The sequence below is a fragment of the Cordyceps fumosorosea genome, assembly GCF_001636725.1.
Source record: "Cordyceps fumosorosea ARSEF 2679 chromosome Unknown scaffold_3, whole genome shotgun sequence".
Classification (NCBI taxonomy): domain Eukaryota; kingdom Fungi; phylum Ascomycota; class Sordariomycetes; order Hypocreales; family Cordycipitaceae; genus Cordyceps; species Cordyceps fumosorosea.
Genome location: NW_017387303.1, coordinates 541,154 through 559,678, shown reverse-complemented (window position 1 = coordinate 559,678; position 18,525 = coordinate 541,154). Strand labels below are relative to the sequence as shown.

At 54.7% G+C, this 18,525-nt stretch overlaps 5 protein-coding genes across 5 annotated transcripts; 1 reads left to right on the top strand and 4 right to left on the bottom strand.

The window, feature by feature from the left end:
• Nucleotides 1-1,159: 1,159 nt before the first annotated feature.
• Nucleotides 1,160-4,051, top strand: ISF_01864 (dipeptidyl aminopeptidase; the record flags this gene model as incomplete). The annotated part of the gene is made up of 2 exons (XM_018845471.1): nt 1,160-3,829; nt 3,893-4,051. The coding sequence occupies 2 exons, from the start codon at nt 1,160-1,162 to the stop codon at nt 4,049-4,051; spliced, it is 2,829 nt and encodes a 942-aa protein (XP_018707194.1).
• A 542-nt stretch (nt 4,052-4,593) lies between these two features.
• ISF_01863 (clathrin heavy chain) lies at nt 4,594-9,767 on the bottom strand (the record flags this gene model as incomplete). Its single annotated transcript, XM_018845470.1, has 3 exons — nt 4,594-4,947; nt 4,999-9,603; nt 9,681-9,767. The coding sequence occupies 3 exons, from the start codon at nt 9,765-9,767 to the stop codon at nt 4,594-4,596; spliced, it is 5,046 nt and encodes a 1,681-aa protein (XP_018707193.1).
• Nucleotides 9,768-10,992: 1,225 nt separating this feature from the next.
• Nucleotides 10,993-11,610, bottom strand: ISF_01862 (hypothetical protein; the record flags this gene model as incomplete). The annotated part of the gene is made up of 1 exon (XM_018845469.1): nt 10,993-11,610. One exon carries the CDS (start codon nt 11,608-11,610, stop codon nt 10,993-10,995), a length of 618 nt encoding a protein of 205 aa, XP_018707192.1.
• A 557-nt stretch (nt 11,611-12,167) lies between these two features.
• ISF_01861 (Major facilitator superfamily domain, general substrate transporter) lies at nt 12,168-14,318 on the bottom strand (the record flags this gene model as incomplete). Its single annotated transcript, XM_018845468.1, has 3 exons — nt 12,168-13,527; nt 13,594-13,670; nt 13,734-14,318. The coding sequence occupies 3 exons, from the start codon at nt 14,316-14,318 to the stop codon at nt 12,168-12,170; spliced, it is 2,022 nt and encodes a 673-aa protein (XP_018707191.1).
• A 1,781-nt stretch (nt 14,319-16,099) lies between these two features.
• On the bottom strand, nt 16,100-18,226 carry ISF_01860 (hypothetical protein; the record flags this gene model as incomplete). The annotated part of the gene is made up of 4 exons (XM_018845467.1): nt 16,100-16,130; nt 16,239-16,797; nt 16,848-17,398; nt 17,454-18,226. 4 exons carry the CDS (start codon nt 18,224-18,226, stop codon nt 16,100-16,102), a joined length of 1,914 nt encoding a protein of 637 aa, XP_018707190.1.
• Between the last annotated feature and the right edge of the window lie 299 nt (nt 18,227-18,525).

Below are 18,525 nucleotides of genomic sequence, written 5' to 3'. Positions count from 1 at the left end.
TGATGGCGATGATGGCGATGATGGCGATGATGGCGATGATGGCGATGATGCCAATGATAGTGATGATAGCGATGATGGAGCTCAGCAGTGACTTTAAAAATTCCAACATCGACTGAACAAAAAGTAGCGTTCCTGACTGCTAGTCGTCGACATCTGGTCTGGTTCTACCCATCGAATGGTCAGCGCGTTGATAGCCTTTGGCTATTGGTCATGAATATTTACGTCATCATACCAGGAACTCGGGTATATAGCAATTAAATCATGGCACGATAGGAGGTAGTAAAATGATACTGGCTAAAGGTCAGAGCCAAATGGGCCCAGACCAGGAGACTGGAAGAATGTCTCAGCGGTCGTCTGATGGTTGTCTCTAACAGGAATGCGCCAGCGTGGAGAATGTGACTTTGAATAGCTGAATAGCGTGAATAGCGTGAATATGTGGCGGTAACGAATGACGAAGTGGCAGGTACTTTTCTTCAGATATTGTTTTGGGCTAAAACACTAATCTTTTTTTGGGTTATATGCTATATGTTCACCTGGAATAATCAAATAAACATATAAACAAATGACTCGTTTTGACGGTCACTTATTAATATTAGGTACAAAATATCCATACCTTCCTCCCTGTGGCGCCCATGGCTTCAGCTCCTGGCAGCACATCACCAATTACTGGAGCTCTGTGGACTCGTTTTCTATTTATTAAGTTAGAATGTAGATTTATGCGCTTTCTTACCTTGGAGATTAGCGTCCATTGTAATTTTCCTTATACGGGATGCCTTCCGTTAGAATAGATAGCTGATACATGATACATCGTCGCAGTTACAGGGAGGGCGCCTGTCCCACTAAATTCCTGCGCAGGGACGACAAAGCAACATCCCAGGACGAGCTGAGCCGAGCCTCGCTCCCTCCAGCAAACAATCCACTCCGTCCATGCCAGTCTCACATTTGTCATCTTTAGCATCGTCACCTTGCCTCTGCTATTTCATCCAATCTCGCTACCTGCGGCAATCGTACCCGCGACTCGACTCGAAGCTATGCTGTCGTCCTGATTACGCCCTCTGGCAAGAAGCTCGTCCTCTCCGCTGCCCAGCCGCTCTGCATCACCACCCATTTGCGCGCCAAACGAGAAGCGGCCTCTGGTAGCGACCTGTCACCACCAGCTATGGCTTCCCTACAAGCCCATCGAGGCGACACAGATGCCGACGATGGCCAGCCAGAGTCTTCATCGCGCGCCTCGCTCTCCTCCGCTTCCACCACTAGCCTTGTCTTTGACCGCCTGCAAGACGAGGTCGAGAAGCATCCCTCCGACCGCAAGACAAGCTACCGCGATGCCGACACAAAGTACAAGCCCTTCCGCGACGACGATGACGACGATAGCAACGAACATGATCTAGAGAGCGGCCCTTTTCTGCCCCAATCTGGCACTCGCGCCAGCGTCAGTGCTACCATTGGCAAGCAGATTCCCATGGACCGCAGCCTGAAGCGTGTGCTCTTCATCGCCTTTACTGCCCTCGTCGCATTTTGGTGCCTTGGTCTGGCACTATTTCTATTTACCGGCGGCCACAAGCATGCAAGCGAAAGCGAGCACGATCCAGACGCCAACTCGCGAGGCTCCGGCAAGGCCGTCACCCTCGACCAGGTCCAATCCGGATACTGGTACCCCAACTCCCAATCCATTAGCTGGGTTGCTAGCCCAGACGGTCAGGATGGCCTGCTCCTCGAGCAAGGCACCAGCGACCTCGGTCACTTGGTTGTTGAAGATGTACGCAACAGCCAGGACACACCCGAAGCTGCTGCCAACGCTGTCAGAGCCCAAGTTCTCATGAAGGAATCCTCCTTCAAGTATGACGGCAAACAGTTCTATGCTACAAGGCTCACTCCCAGCCCGGACCTCAAGAGTGTCCTCATCGCTGTCGAACAGCAAAAGAACTGGAGACACTCATTCACTGCTGTATACTATATCCTGGACGTCGAGACGCAAGGTATACAGCCGTTGGTCCCCTGGGAGGATGACGTCCGCGTCCAGCTCGCCACCTGGAGCCCTCAGAGCGACGCAATTGCCTTTACCCGTGACAACAACATGTACATTCGTCATACCAAAGGCAGCAAACAGATCGTTCAAGTCACAAAGGACGGGGGCCCCGAATACTTTTACGGTATTCCGGATTGGGTGTATGAAGAAGAGGTCTTCGGCGGAAACAGCGCTACCTGGTGGTCTGCTGACGGCAAGTATCTTGCCTTTCTGCGCACCAACGAGACTGGCGTGCCCGAGTATCCCGTCCAGTACTTCAGATCAAGACCTAGCGGCAGCAAGCCCGCTGAGGGCGAAGAGGCCTATCCTGATGTCGTCAACATCAAGTACCCCAAAGCGGGCTCCCACAACCCAGTCGTCGACCTCCTCCTGTTTGACGTTGACGCAGGCGAGGTCTTTTCTGCGCATACCGAGGGCGAGTTCTCTCCGGACGACCGCATCATCAACAATGTCCTCTGGGCTGGCGACAAACTCCTTGTTAAGGAGACGAATCGGGTAAGCGATTTTCTCAAAGTCCTTCTCATTGACGTGTCCAATCGCAAAGGCAAGGTGGTCAACTCGGTCAACGTCAACGACATTGACGGCGGCTGGTTTGAAATCTCACACACCATGACCTACGTCCCCGCCGACTGGTCCAAGGGCCGCAGGTACGACGGCTACATTGACGGCATCATCCACGATGGCTACGAGCACATTGGCTACTTCACCCCCCTCAACAACAGCGAGCCGGTCCTCCTGACCTCGGGTCCGTGGGAGGTTGAAAACGCGCCCTCTGCCGTTGACCTCGACAACAACCTGGTGTATTTTGTCGCCACCAAAGAATCCTCCATCCAGCGCCACGTCTACTCGGTCAAGCTCGACGGGTCTGAGCTAGCGCCCTTCACCGACACGTCCGAGGCGGCCTACTATGGCGCCAGCTTCTCCTCGGGCGCCGGCTACGCGCTGCTCTCCAACCGCGGCCCCAAGGTGCCCACGCAGCGGATCGTCGCCACGCCCTCCAACGCCGCCTCGTACAGCCGCGTGCTCGAGGACAACGCCGAGCTTGCCGACCGCGCGCGCAAGCACGCGCTCCCCCTCCTCAACTACGGCACCGTCAACGTCTCCGACGGTGTCGCCCTCAACTACGTCGAGCGGCGCCCCCCGCACTTTGACCCGAGCAAGACGTACCCCGTGCTCTTCCAGCAGTACTCGGGCCCCAACTCGCAGACCGTCACCAAGCGCTTCGCCGTCGACTTCCAGTCGTACGTCGCCGCGAACCTCGGCTACGTCGTCGTCACCGTGGATCCGCGCGGCACCGGCTTCAAGGGTCGCGCGCACCGCGTCGCCGTCCGCGGGCAGCTCGGCGTCGTCGAGGCGCAGGACCACATCGCCGCCGCGCGCCACTTCGCCGCCCGGCCGTACGTCGACCCCGCCCGGCTCGCCCTCTGGGGCTGGTCCTACGGCGGCTTCCAGACGCTCAAGACGCTCGAGGCCGACGCCGGCGCCACCTTCTCCTACGGCATGGCCGTCGCGCCCGTCACCGACTGGCGCTTCTACGACTCCATCTACACCGAGCGCTACATGCGCACCCCGCAGGACAACCCGGACGGCTACACCGCCGCGCGCGTCGGGAACAATGCTACCGCTCTGGGAGGGGTTGTCCGCTTCCTGCTCATGCACGGCTCCGCGGACGACAACGTGCACTTCCAAAACTCCCTCACCCTCCTCGACGACCTCGACCTCGCGGGCGTCGAGAACTTCGACGTCCACGTCTTCCCGGACAGTGACCACAGCATCTCCTTTCACAACGGCAACAAGATTGTCGAGTTTTTTTTTTTTTTTTTTTTTTTGCTTTGATTTCAAGATGTACTTTGATTTGAAAAGATGCCCGTCCCTCTGATGAACTTGCTGAATTATCCGCTGACGCAAAAAAACGTAGAACTCAACAATTGGCTCATCAACGCTTTCAACGGGGAATGGCTCAAGGTCGCCCATCCCAAGCCTAACCCCGTCAGGCGCTTCTTGGAGAGACTGGGCTTGTGAATTCTTTTGTAGCGATGAATAGAAATGGGAAGGCTACTTGCGAAATGTGTATTTTCTCAGTCTTGTTTATATCAGTTAGCCATCATGCGAATAAATAGCATTGTCCTTTTTTTTTTAACCAAATCGAAATTCAAATAGCGACATTAATTGGATAAGCTATCATACACATACAACACGCAAAGTTGCCATCCTGGCTCGCAAGTTTCATGACTGCAACCCCTCGAATCAGCTTCCCTTTACCTCCCCGCTTCTGTCTTTCAACAAAGAAATCATTCGCGTCAGCCGAATGTATATGAGCATCAAGATCAAACGCGAATAAATATGCCCATTTCTCTTCCTCTACTCTAACCCCCATCGAATTCTTTCGCTTACTTGCCCCCGTGTATTTAGTTGCTTTCGTTTTCAGTACGCCACCGCCTAATCCAAGGCTAGGAAGGAGGTTCAACCAATACCAGTATAGTTTTGACCCTCCAAGATACAGCCTTTTCTGCGTAAATAATTTGTCATGACAGTGCACCACAAGGATTCATATCTTGCAATGCTTAAAATCCGTAGCCGGTAGGCTGGGGAGCGAAGCCATTTCCTTGGCCATAGCCAGGAGCAGGTGAAGCGGCGCCTCCAGGGCCGGCAGTGATCATCAGGCGGCCAGCACCAAGGATGGGAGTATTATCTTCTGTCTTTGTTTGCTCCTGTTCCTTGGCCTTGCGAGCCTCATTGTCAGCCTCGAGAAGTGCAATCTTCTTGGTCTGCTGGGCGAGCATGTTAATCATGTAGGGCATGGTGAAGTCGTTGAGGCCATGGCGCCATGACAGCTCGAGAACAACGTCGGGCCGGATGAGCTCGTTGCAAGAATACAGCATGCCAGTATAGCACTCGCGGTGACCAATGTCGACAAACTATGGCGCAGTCAGTAAATTGTCAATTAGCAGGACCGAGACGGTACTTACGTAGCGAAGGAGATCCTCCACAATGTCGGCCTTGGCGGAAATGGCAGCGGTTTCAATGGCATCCTTGAACAACTTATCTTGCTTGGATAAAGCAATGGATTTCTCCCAGCGCTTGTTTTTGCGGTAGATGCTAGCAGCGATCTGGCGGAAGAAAATCAGATCATGTTTCTCGAGGCGGCCAGCCAGATCGACGGCGTCGTAATTATCGTAGTTCTGGACCGAGTCACGAAGCGTCTTGTAGTCTTCTTCCTCGATGAGCAGGTCATTGACAGCCTCGTTGACAGTGCGCTTGTTTTGACTCTGCACGTTCAGCAGGAAGGGCTTGATAAGTGGCAGGCTGTCGTTCTTCTGGAACATCTTGACCACGCGGTTAACATCGACACGGGCCGTCAGGGCAGCAAGCAGGTCCGTCAGCAACGAGGGGTGCTGCTCGACGTAGAACTTGATGGCACGGTAGTAAATTTCCAAGTTGGCAACCTTGACAACGATCTCCTTGAACTGCTGATGATCCCAGGAGTTCTCAGGACGTTCAATGACAGCAAGGGCAGCATTGTCAAACTCGTCATAGTGATAGTAGCAGAAGACCAATTCGGGCCACAGGTTGGCTTCCTCGCACGCGCGGATCATCTTAGGCATGTTCATTCTGGACCAGAAGATCTTGATGTGCTCCATCAGGCGCTCGGGATGATACTTGGACAAGGCAATACCAAGTTCGGTGAACATGCCCATGTGCGCGCGCTCAAGACCCAGGCCCTGCTCGAGGAGGCTGATGAGCTCATCAAAGTAGCCGTTATATTCGTAGTCCTTGACAAGCTCCTGCAGCTGTTCGGCATCGACGATGAGGTTCAGACCGCAGATCTGCGCAAGGCGGAATTCCTTCTTGGTTACGCAAGCGCCATGTACCTGCTTCCAGACCTTGATGTTGTTGGCCTTACGCGCGCAATCAACAGCGGCTTGGTAATCCTCGAGGTGGACGAGGGTAGTGGCGAGCTTGGCCCAGTTCGAGATACTGCTGAAGAAAATCTTGGATGCCTCATAGAGCCCCTCATTGTAGGCCTTATCACCAGACTCTTCAATATTGGCGACGTTGGTGGCACGAAGGAAGTCCTCGAGCTCGGACAGCTGGTCAAGTCGAGCGTACGAGAATGCGAGAGCGGTATCAATAACAGGCTCACGCAGAGTCTTGCGAGCCATGCGAAGGAAGCGGACAAGGTCCTCATTCTTGCCAGCATGGGTAGCAATCTCGATAACTTCGTTGTAGTTGGAAGGGTCCTCAGCTTTGATGTAAGAATCAATACCATCAGTGACACGCAGACCATCCAGCTGGGCTTTGGCGACCTTGCTCCAGACTTCAGGCAGGTCAACCTCCTCAGCATAAGCTTGGGCGCGGTCAATGCTCACGACGTGCTCAACAAGAACGTTGACAGCCTCAGACTTGTTGTCGGCCTTCTTGTAAATCTCGAAAGCCTCTTCGTGGAGGCCAACGTCAATGCAGGAGGTGGCGATCTCGTCAGCGTTGTAGCCGTCAAGCTTGTGAATGTAGTCCATGACACGGCCCTTGTCGGCCTTGGCGGCGGTGAACAAAAGAAGGTTCTGGAGGTTCTGGTTGTCGCTGAAGGGAGAAGGCTCGAGAACGATCTTCTCGAGCAGCTCAATGAGCTCGAGTGGCAGATCATTTTCAAGTAGCGCAGCGACAGCAACAGAGACCTTTGCAGGGTCCGTAGACTCAGGAACAGCAGTGGCAGTGACCTGGTCGACAACAGAGCGTCGGTGAATGTTGTTCTCGCTTAGGACGAAGTTCCACAGCTCATTATCGGAACGCTCGAGCAGGTAACGAGCCTGGGCGCGGTACATGGAGTTCTCATTGGTAATGTTGACGAGCTCGAGGTCATTCTGGCCCTTGGAGTAGGCAATGTAGGCAAGGTTGGGATCACGCTTCTCGCAGTATTTACCGACTGTGAGAGTGTCGTATTGGTCGTTCTCTTTCAGAAACTTCTCAGGGTTGTTGTTTGAGTCGATGTAGATCTTGGCGAGAGCGTTGAAAACGGCCTGCTGTTGGTTGCCCGCCTGAAGAGTGGCCTCGAGGAAGGGCAGTAGGAGCTTGAGACGATTGCGAGACTCAACTTCGGAAACAAGCTCATCAATGCTGATCTCCTGCGCGTTGACGGTGCTGAGAAGCTGCTTGATGATGTTCTCCTCACAGTCGACATCGAGCAGCCCACCAACAACGGCGGGGGTTCGCGAAGGGTTGACACGTTGGACGTATGCTTCGATAGCCTGGAACTGCTTGTTCTGGTACAGAAACAGGATGAGGTCGTGAACGAAGTTGAACCGGTCGCAGACAATGATAAGAGGAAGTTGCTCGGGAAGCTTGGCCTCCTTGAGGAAGTTCTTCACCTTCTCGGGGTTGTAGCTGTTGCTATCACGGCAGATGCGCTCAACCTCGTTGAACTGGCCCATCTTAGTGGCAGCCTCAATGTACTTGAAGTGCACATCGGGGTCCTCAGATAGGTTCACAATGCTTCCCAGGTAGTAGAAAAGACCCTCAGAAGTCTTGTACTTCTCAAAGAGGTCAATAAGACGGACAGGTCCAAGAAGCTCAGAGTACTTGGTGGCGATGTTGACGACGGACTGCAGGTTCTGGCGGATGTTGGCCTTCATCATCGCATCGAGACAGTCTAGGGACTGCTCAACAGAGAGCTTGCCAAAGAAGCCAGAGAGCCACTCGGGGTTGAAGTTGGGGCTGCCGGGGATGTTGACGATGACACGCTTGATGGCCTCGGGGTCCTCGTAGAGCTCCAGGGCCTTTTGCGGAAGGCCGGCCTGCTCGCAAAGCTGGGCGATGCGGCCCTTGTCAAAGTGGGTGAACATGTCGTTGCCCAGGATAGCCTCAGCGACCTGAGGAGCGTGCATCAAATTCATCTCCAAGAGTCTGGTCTGGAGACGCGCGTGTTCGGGCTTGTTGTCCTTGAGGGCATCAAGGAGGAAAGCCGTGGCCTGTTGAACCATGCCCTGGGACTGGAAGATGTCACAAACGCGCTCAAAGTCGACAAGAGGGCCCTGATCGCTGTTAGCGAGAGCAGTGGCAAACTCGGCGCCCTTCTCCGGGTTGACACGGATGATGTGCTGAAGTAGCTGGATGTAGTCCGGCTTGTAGCCGGTCTGCGCAGAGTAAGGAAGAATCTTGTCAAACTGCCCGGTCTCGGCAAATCCAGCAACGACTTTTTGGGGCACATTGGCCTTGAGGTAGATGGTCAGGGCCATGTTGACGTCGTACGGCCGAACCATGTCGCCGAGTCGTTCGGAGCAGTCGAGCTTGTTCTCGCCAAGCCATTTCTCGAGGAGGTGCTTGCGGTTTTGCTGCAGCACGGGCTGCGCCAGCTCGATCGTCTCGTGCTCGTTGAGAGTACCCTTGTCGAGCAGCATACCGAAGTACTGGAGGGTGAAGGCCATTTGGCCGGGTTGGGTAGGAAGACGCTTGAATTTTTCGATGGTCTCTGCGGTTCGCAGGAAACCACGAGGCGAGTTGGCGGCAATCTTGGCAGCCTCCTGGTAGTTACCGGCATTGAAGAGCTGGTCAAACTGTCTGGCGTAGAGGTTATCGGCACCAGGTAGACCAGCTCGTGAAGCCAGCTTGATGGCAATCTCGGTATTGGCGGGATTATCCAGAAGGTAGGGAATAACGGTGGTCTCATCGACGATCACCGAGAGCACTTGACCCTTGCGATTGATGCCCACGAGACCAGCCGAGGCACTGTCCGCGCACGTTGTGAATATGGTTTCACTTGAGATGCGGTTCATGAAGATGAGAGTGGCTGTCTCCAGATCGTAGAGATGGATAAAGCCGTACTTGGTGACCATGTAGACAACACCATATTTCTGCGAGATTTGAAGGGCGACGGGGAAATCGTTGGTGGCCTCTGGAGGAAAGAAAATGTCGACGGCCTTTTTCTGAAAAACAGGATTCGAATCGGCGTGGTCGACCTCGACAACGTGGAGCTTGGCGCCCGTGGCAGTGCGCACGGCGAAGCTGAAGAGTTTGGTATCTTGAGGAGCGCCCTCGAGGCGAAGCGTGCCGAAGGAGGCGGCGTGGCCCTCGATGGCCTGGCTAATGCCACGGTCCTTGGAATACAGTTGCATAGCGCCGACGACACGGCCCTGCTGCTGGGAGATGCCGACGACGACCATCCACTTGCCGTCGCTGTTAACGCGGTAGTTGATGATCTGGCAGCCATTGAGATTGGCATTACGCTCAAACACCTTTACAGGGCTCTCCTGGGCAGCATCGGTGATGTCCCAGTGGAATACACTGGTAGTGGTGACAAGACCAAGAGTGCTGTCGCTGACCCATCTCCAGAACTGTACGTCTTCGTTCATGGTGAAGGACTTGAGCTTCTTCTTCTGCTCGAGGTCGAAGATCTGTAGCGTTCTGGACTGCGCCTTTAGGGCAATAATGTTCTTGCTCCAATGCATGATGGCGCTGTCGGCCTTGATGGGCCGACGTGTGACGTTGTTGCCATTTTTGAGCTCGACAATGACGACCTCTGGTGAGGCACCCTCTGTCTTTTGTTCTCGGATGCAAATGTAGGAGTCGGATTCGAGAGTCTGCGGGACAAGGTAAAGTGATCAATTAGCCTCCTCGAGATATTTAGCATGGCTGTGAGCAGGATGCAAGGACTTACGCAGGAGTTGAAGCCAATCGATTGCGCGTCAACGCCGACACTGCCGAGCTGGACGAGCTCCTGAAACTTGATGGGTAGGGGCGCCATGGCGCCGGGTGTGAGTCTCTATCGGGCGACGAAGGATATTTCCGCGGCAATTGGGATGCAGACTCGAGGGTTGTAGCGACAAGGCGCTATTCAATGACGTTTAAGGAGGTGGGAGCTTGTGGCCCGACGCCCATGCAACAGTGCGGGCGCTGTAGAGGCGCAAAGCAGCTCGAGTAGAAAATGAAAGGGGACGCAGGAGAATTAAAAAAAGAAAATGAAAGGAGAGAATGTAGCGAGATGGTGCTTCCAAAGCGGGGGGAAGGGACGGAAGAATCGTCGCGTGTTTGCAGAGGATGAAGGTTGTTTGATGAGGTAAAGGAGAAAGGCTGGTGGTGCTAGCTCAGGCATTTGGGGCTTACCTGTCACTTGCGCGACCTGTCCTTCCAAAGAGGGCCTGGGGAACGGCAGGCTACAGCAAGAGCAAGAGGAGCAGAGGTACCTACAGTAGGTGCCTAAGCTACGAAGTACATACGTACCTTCAGGTACCTTACCTTGAGCCATTACGCAGGCAGCTAAACACAGCGGACGGACGATTGGCTCAGGCACGCCCGCCTAGTGGGCTTGCCCCAATCAAATTGGAAACTGGTGGATCAATCATGTTCCGGCCTAGTACGACTTCTGGTTGGCTGGCATGTGCGTTTGTTGCTGGGCACTGCCCACCACAGATGGCCAGTGCGGCAGTGCTGCCAGCTGGCAGAGATACAGTGTAACAAGGTCTAACTAGTAGTTAATTTACCTCTTGGTGATGGCTTCAATACAGTGAAGCATAATTCCGAATTCACTTCCATAGCTGCTACATATTTCATCCCCTCTCCTGATTCTTGCCCGCCCCTGCTCGGATTATTTCATCTTTTCCCACTTTCAGTTCTATAATCACCAAAAATCATTAAAGCTGTCACATCATTTAATAACCTCTGCAAACCGAGTGCATTCCTCCCTCCCTCCGCACCGCACCAAACCTGACCTTACATCAGGGAAGAAAACAGTCTGCCAAAGTTGGCCTTTTACACCCGTACTCATGAATCGCTCATGGTTGTGAAGAATTGTTGCTGTATCCTGAAAATCTATCTTGTAGCATAACCTGCGAGCCTTTCGTAGTAGGTTCGTAGTACATATGTCATTGCCATTTGGATTCAGAGCATCCCTGGACAACATAATACTTGAATATCCGCAGTCTCAATATCCACCGCAGATGTTTGATCCTGATCGGCGTCAAAACCTCCTATCAACTGAGATGCACCTGGTCTATATGATGCGTCACTGCCGTCTCGTCGCCCTCAAAGTCCTGGCACATGGGACAAGTCACCGTCGGGGCTGCCGCCTGCTTTGGGGCCGTAGATTCTCCAAAGCCCGGGGGCAGAAAGTCTGCCAGGCTCCTCTCCGGCGGCCCCTCCAGATAGTCGTCGTTGCGCACATCCGTGTATCGATGTGAAAACCTCGTACTGCCGCCGCCTCTGCGCGCCGGACCTTCAGTCGTCAATCCCGTGTCGTTCTCGGAAGACGGCAAATCCTCTCCATTGCTCGGCGTCTTGTCGAGGCGCTGAACTCGGCCGACCTGGCTGTCGCGCAGTCGCACTTTGATGCCCCGCGGATGGTTGCCCGCGGTGAGCACCTCGTCCACCACGCCGCGCGTCTCCCGCCCCGTAGGTTGATCCTCCTTGAGAATGATGAAGACGCCGGCGCCGGGCACGACTTGTCGGATTGTAGGCACCGTTCCGGCGGCCTGCTGCGGCGTGGCTGGAGGCCTGTGATGCTGTCCGCCACCTCCTCTGCCTCTGCCGCCACGGCCGCCGCGGTCGTTTCCTCTCGGTGGCCGCGGCTGGCGGTTCCGAGGGCGTTCCATAGAAAACTCCCTGATATGGATATTTTGGAGATTTTTTTTTACGTGAATGCTAGCGAGTGCGCGTTGCATCAGATGAAATTGAGTGTTGGTGAATAGTTGAGGTTTGCATCCTTCCGACCGGCTGGACCCATTGCTAGAACGCCAGCATCAGCGCATGTATGTCGAGAGAAGAGGTGACTACCAACGACGAAACATAGGGAGCCTTTAACTCCGACTTCTGAGTCAATTATTTACATTCTTCGATGCTGAATACAGCAGTCTTAAAAATAAAGATTTGGTACATTTCTGTTCTCTGTGCTCGGAAGACGTAATATGCCCTCAGCATGCATGCTGCGTAAAATCATTCTTGAATAAATCTCGAATATCTAAAATATATTCCACGACCCAAAAATAAAAAGACCAATCCCAAACTCCATGCATGCAGAGACAATGAGCGTGAGTTTGTATGAGGAATGATGAGCAACAACCACCAGCTCACAAGTAAACGCGAACCGCCGTCCGCACAATTAACCTTTCGAAAGACACTGCAACAATAAAAGCAACAAAAGCACACCCTCTCAAACCTGGCCCTTTTCCGGCTCCGGCTTCCTGCGAATGTCGGTCCAACCGGTGCCCCACGAAAAAATGAACATGCACACGCAAATGGCCGCAATGGCGTAAAACACCTCGTTGACGCCCAGCGAGTACGCCTCGAGGACCTGCGCGATCTTGTCCGCCGAGACGACGCTCTTGATGTCCGCCGCGCCGGCGTTGATGATCTTGTCCGCGCCAATCTCCGGCAGGCGGCGGTTCAGCTCCTGCTTCAGCTTGGTGTTGAAGAGCGTGTTGATGATGGCGAGGAAGACGGAGCCGAAGAAGGTCTGGAACAGAACCATGGTGGCCGTGGCGACGGAGGCCAGCGCCGGCGGCGTGTGCGCCTGGATGGCGATGACGGGCATCTGAAAGGCCATGCCGCGGCCGACGCCGAGCAGCACCTGGTACCCGGCCCAGGTGAGCGTGCCGGTGTGCGGCCCCCAGGTGGACAGCAGGCCGTTGGCGACGGCGATGATGACGGCGCTGACCACCATGAAGGGCAGGTAGTAGCCGACGCGCTGGACGACGCCGCCGCAGACGACCGTGGCGACCAGCTGCGTCACGATGGCCGGCAGCATCGACACGCCGCTGCGTAGCGGCGACATCCCCCGCACCGTCTGGAAGTACACCGGCAGGTAGTACCCGGCGCCCAGCATCGTCGAGAACATGAACATGCTCGCCACGCACGCCGTCCACACCTCGCGCTTCCCGATGATCGGTAGCGGGATCATCGCCGTCATCCCCGCGCGCCTCTCCCACAGCAAGAACAGCACCACCTCCACGCCGCCGCCCACAAACAAGCCGATAATCGTCGGCGAGCTCCACGCAAACTTGCCGCCGCCAAACTCCAGCGCCAGCAGGATCATCACCGCCGCCGGCGCGAACAGCGCGAAGCCCGGCACGTCCATCGTGCGCAGCGTCAGCTTGCCCGTGTTCTGCACGTACCGGCGCTTGTCCGGGATGGCGGTGACGAGGAAGGCGACGACGGTGACGGCGCCGACGGGCAGGTTGATGTAGAAGCACCAGCGCCAGGAGGTGAACTCGGTGAGGGCGCCGCCGATGAGGGGCCCGGCCACGAGGCCCATCTGGCAGACGCCGATGAGGATGCCCATCAGCTGCGGGCGCTTCTCCATGGGCGCGCAGGCGGTGACGATGGCGAAGCTGCCGTTGGTCAGGCCCGAGGCGCCGGCGCCGGCGACGGTGCGCCCGATGATGATCATGGTCGACGAGGTGGCGACGCCGCAGAGCAGGTTGCCGAGCTCGAAGACGAGGAAGAAGGCGAGGAAGGTCCACTTGGCGTGGAAGTAAGTGTAGAACTTGCCCGAGAGCGGTTGGAGAGCGGCGCTGCGTGATTGTCAGTATGCATGTATGGGTGAGTTGAGGAGGGGAGGAGATGGATTGATTCCGTACCTGGCCAGGTTATAAGTGGCGCCATACCAGCCAATGTCTGTGAGGGAGTGAAAGTCACTCGTAATCTTGGGGATCGCCTGTGGAGTGATGATATGAGCAAATGATTCAGAATTGTCTGTCCAATCCCTCGTCCAACTTACCGTCACAAGAATCGACACATCCAGCAGGTACAGGAAGCACGCCAGCGTAATCGCCACCATGACACTGACCAGTCGCCAGCCATGGATATACTCTGGCACCACCTGCTCCTCCTCCTTCTCCGCCTCGGATTTCCGCAGGATCGACTCTGGCGTGTACGACCCGTCCCGCTCCACCTCCGTCTCCTCACCCGGATCCATACCCAAGACCTCCTTCATCTTGGACGAGTGCAGCGTGCGCAAGTCCGCCGGCAGCTGCGGCACCGCCGGCACCGCCTCCGCCTCCCCGAGCGCCGAGAAGTCGATCGGCAGCTCGTCCTTGTCGCGAATCAGGCTGCGGCGCGCCGCGTTGTACGACAGGCGCACGTCGAACATGTCAAGCCCGTAGTTAGTCTCCGGGTTGGTCGCGATGGAAGCCCGCTTCTCGCGGAGCACGGCGAAGTCAAGCGGCTCCAGGTCGATCTCGGGCAGCTGCGGCGCTCGCTCGGCGACGGTCGAGGCGGACCGGTTGTGGGAGACGGTTGCGGTGGCCGAGGAGGAGGACCGGCTGCCCACGGGGTTGGTCAGGCTTCGTTTGGAGCGACCCATCTTGGGGATCGTTGTCGTGTGATGCTGTCTTCGATCAAGCACAGGGGATGGCTGGTTGTTCTCGTCTGTTGGCTCTCCGATAAAGTAAGCTCCAATGCTGTTCGATGAAATGAGCTATGTCGTCGCAGTATCGCTGTATCGCTGTACTGTCGTGTAAGTGAGTTCGACTAGCCACCATGAGTGTACAAGTATGCAACAGTATACATGTCTAAAGACAGAGCAGGTGGGCACAACAGTATAGATAAAGAAAACACTAATTCCACTTGATCAATTACAGAAAGCCTCCGCATGGCCCTCCCCGGCCATGATCCAACTCCTGTCTGTCACCCCGGGGTCAGCTCTGGTGCAGCCCCTGGGGTTGGGTCATCTTACACGATGGAGCCCTCCGAAGTTGCCACGCCTTGCAGCGAACTTACTTCCCTTATTGAGACTATACCTTTTTCTTACTTCGCCCTGTCTGCTACCTCTGATTGCCTATTCGATTCCCAATGCACCGCCCACTCCGCCCGAATCCCGTATTAATAGGGTGGTGGCTGCCCGCAACCCCGTCAGCAACGCCGCACGGGAAACCCTACCTCAATAGGACAAGAGGGTAAGCACAACTCAAATCCCGGTTTTGCGCCATATTACAGCTGTCGTTTTTCTTCTAGAACGCCACTACACTTCTATTCTCTGCTTTCGGTGGCTGCGTGATCGAGGTCATTTTTAACACAAACCTTGCTGTATAGAATGTCTCAGTTGTCGCGTGGCTATCCGCCGTGATCGGTGAAGATGGATCCACAGTTCCAACTTTCGACAACGTCTGGCATCTGCTGGAGAGGGACTGTTGTTTTTCTTCTTTCTTATGATGTAATATAATCTCTCGAAATACTCTCGACCTGACTAGCTCTTATTGTACCCTTGTTACAGCCAAATCATAGGCAAGATAGTCACTACACTACATGAGACCACCCACTCTGCTGGGCATGTAAGCAGATTCTCTCGCCCCAACTTAGCTTTTTGAACTAAATTTCCAGTATCCCGATCCGGCAATCGTTATGCTGCAGAAGAAAAGCCGGTCCTGCTCCCCGTATTTAATAATTTTGGTGTTGGGGGGGCGGACAAGGGAGCCGCCGATTCCCTCTTGCTAATCTGCGATGTCTGTCCAATCTCGCCTTACCTGTTCTAAGACCATTACTCAAGGCGGGGTAATCTTTGCGACTCCCCTCATGGCGACCGCCAACAAAGACCATTTACGTTACTTGTTGGGGGGGTTGATCGTAGAGCGTGCGTCATGGACCAGCTGTGAATGTCCTCCAGGATGACATGCCTAAGAGTGCGTCTTGGAAGGGGAGCCGTTTGGGGTCATTCAGTACGGATAGCTGGCTTTTGCATTCAAGGCTGGCCAAGGTTGCATCCGGCATCGACAAAGTAAAAAAGCCACATGGACAGCCCTGGCCTGGTCGACGGGATTCGCGTAACTCGGCTCCGCTCGGCCGCGTTCAAGACTCGACAAACACCTGACTTGTGTCTCGCGAACGCCTGTTCTCGAATAAAAAATGCAAGCCGAGGGGCGAATAGAATTCTGGGAATTTCCATCAGATGAATGGGGCTGTGAGCTAAAAACGAGGCTCAACTGCGGTGCCATTTATCAGTCTCTATCGGAATCACCACCGGCCAGAGTCAGTGACAGGCCGAGGGTCCATTCCCAGTAATTAATTACATACAAGAGATTCGCAGTTTAGTGCAATGCTGGGTAGAATGAATTTCGCTAAATAAAGAACAGGTAGGAACTCTCGACTCTATTTGTTGGTGTCGGTGTGTGCATGTCCGCTTATATCGTATCGCATCGTAAGGTACGGAAAAGAAAGAAAAGAGCGGGATGCCGCGCAAGGTCGTCATTGCATATCCCCCCAGGGGCCAAATATATCCGCCATCCACGACATGTCGTTAAAATCAATGGGCTCGCCGTCTACCATTGTATCGAGAAGCATCGGCTGCTCAGTTGCAGCCCTGCTGGTGCTGTTTTGCTGGCTATTGGGAGTGGGCATGGTGCCAGAATGCTTCGACACAATGGGCTGCCACATGAGACGCAGGTTGCGCATCTGCTTCGCACCTTTTTGGAAAAGATTACCCTGCACTTGCTGGTCGCGCATCGGGTATACACTTGCCACCTTCTCAAAAAGCTCAATCGTCCTGTCCACAATGTCCATCACGTCCACAGTCTGTCGTACCACCTCTTTGTCCCATGTCGGGTTGTCGGAGATGGTTAGCCTGTACAACATAACCTGCATCGTGGACAGGGCTACATATGTATGCAAGGGAAGACCGGCAATCTCGCCGAGCGGGATTGAGAAGAAGGCGTCGTAGAATGCTCGGATACACACGAGACACTGGTACATTGACTCAACGCTCTGGGTGTCCGGTATGCGTTGATTGGAAAATAGGCCGATGGCGTGGATCTGGCATTCTGTCGCAACCAGATGTGTAACAATGGTGTCTGGCATCTGTTAGCAATGCTGGGATGATTGGAGGGATGATTGAACAAACAATTGGTGGCAAAGCGTGGTGGCAGATTGGCTCTGATCGTGTTAAGTCTCTCCAGGAGACTCGGTTTATAGAGATATGATGGAATGTCTTTGGCGGGTGCGTTGGGAAGTAAATCTTGCATGAGCAGTCGGTGTGCTTCATCGCACACTTTCTGTATTTTGATAACAGTTGCCAGCATGGCATCGAGGTGTTGGTCATCACCGCGCTCGAGGATACTTAGAGACTCGTCCATGTGGCTTGTCCATGGCAATGTCTCTGTTCGCGCAGTGAGCGCATTGCATCTACTCAGGTCAGCAGGGGTATAAGGATGGGGGGTGCGTGACTGCACTTGCATTGATGTAAGAAACCATAAAGACAAGACGGCTCTTCTCTCATCCATTGTGCGAGCTTTAGGCGTGAGGGTGCTCATGTTCCAGGCCTTGAAGCCGACCGAGGAAAAGTGTTCCTGATTCGGCGGGCGCATCATGCCCTGTTCATAAATGACCAAGGTTGCTAATTGTGAAAACAAGACGACGAATGGCCTGGCACCTGGCCCCGTGTTTAATGTGGCCCTGTATAATGTGTTAAAAGTTGAAGTGTGACACAGATAAATAAGGGCAGACATACCATCCCAGATTTGCGATTAGGCCTTGCACAATGTCCATGTTGCGCTCGTGGTTCATGATGATGCGCTCTGACATTTCTCTGCGCACCTTCTCCCGTAGGAACTGCTGCTGCGAGTGTGAATCTGAGGCCAAGTTCATGATGGAAAGCCAGAGAAAGGGTCGTTCCATCTTCAGCGCTTTGGCACTCATGTCGGACGGCAGGTGAAGGAATGGTAAGCCTGGCAGCCAAGTGCGAAATTTTGCCAGGTAGACGTCAGCCTCTTCAGCTGTTGGGTCACGATGAAGCTGGCCTGAGGTCATGTTCGGGTCAATTGGTTTGCCGCCACGGCTCAGGACAGGCCCGCCGTTGTGCCTCTCAGTGGTCGCGGCCTGGGCAAGCGAGTCCAGCGCCGCAGTTTGCGATCTTGTTTGTTGCGGGACATGCTGCATGTGAGTGTAGCCCAGATGCTGGCGGTGCTGGGCAATCTGTTCTTGCAGATGCTGCTGGTGTTGTTCCTGGCCGGGATGACCCTGGGAGCTCTTGAGGATGGAAACGAGGTCGTCAAGTTTCTCCTCCAGCTGAGCTGTCCGTGACGCGGCCGTTCTCTTAGCGACCTTTTTCCTAGCCGTCGCAATCGGCTGGCAATCTTTTCCGAGACGATTGCAGCGTTCGCAGGCGCCACCGATGGCGGTAAGGATGCACTTGCACTTTGCGCGGGAGCAGTTGGTGCAAGATTGTCCGTAGCCAGCCGGCCGCGAGCCTCCTCCGGCAGAGAGGGTAGTTGACGGGGGCATTCGTGCAGACACGAGCGGCACTGCAACCGAGCGAGCGAGCAGAAAATCAAGCCCGAATGGACACCACTGGCCGGATAGGCGCAAAACCCGCTGCGAATGGGCGGCCGTTTACTTACTGACTACCTGCTGTGGGCAACTTGGCAGTGTTGGGCGTTTGGTTGGCCGCTGAACCCCGGGCGGGCGCTTGACTCGCGCTGTAAAATAAGAGAAAACGAGCTAGAGGGATGCTTAGGTGCCTGTAGGTAGGCAGATCCGGCGACTAGCAGTGTAGTGGGCGTTCAGGCGTTGATGGCAGAGCA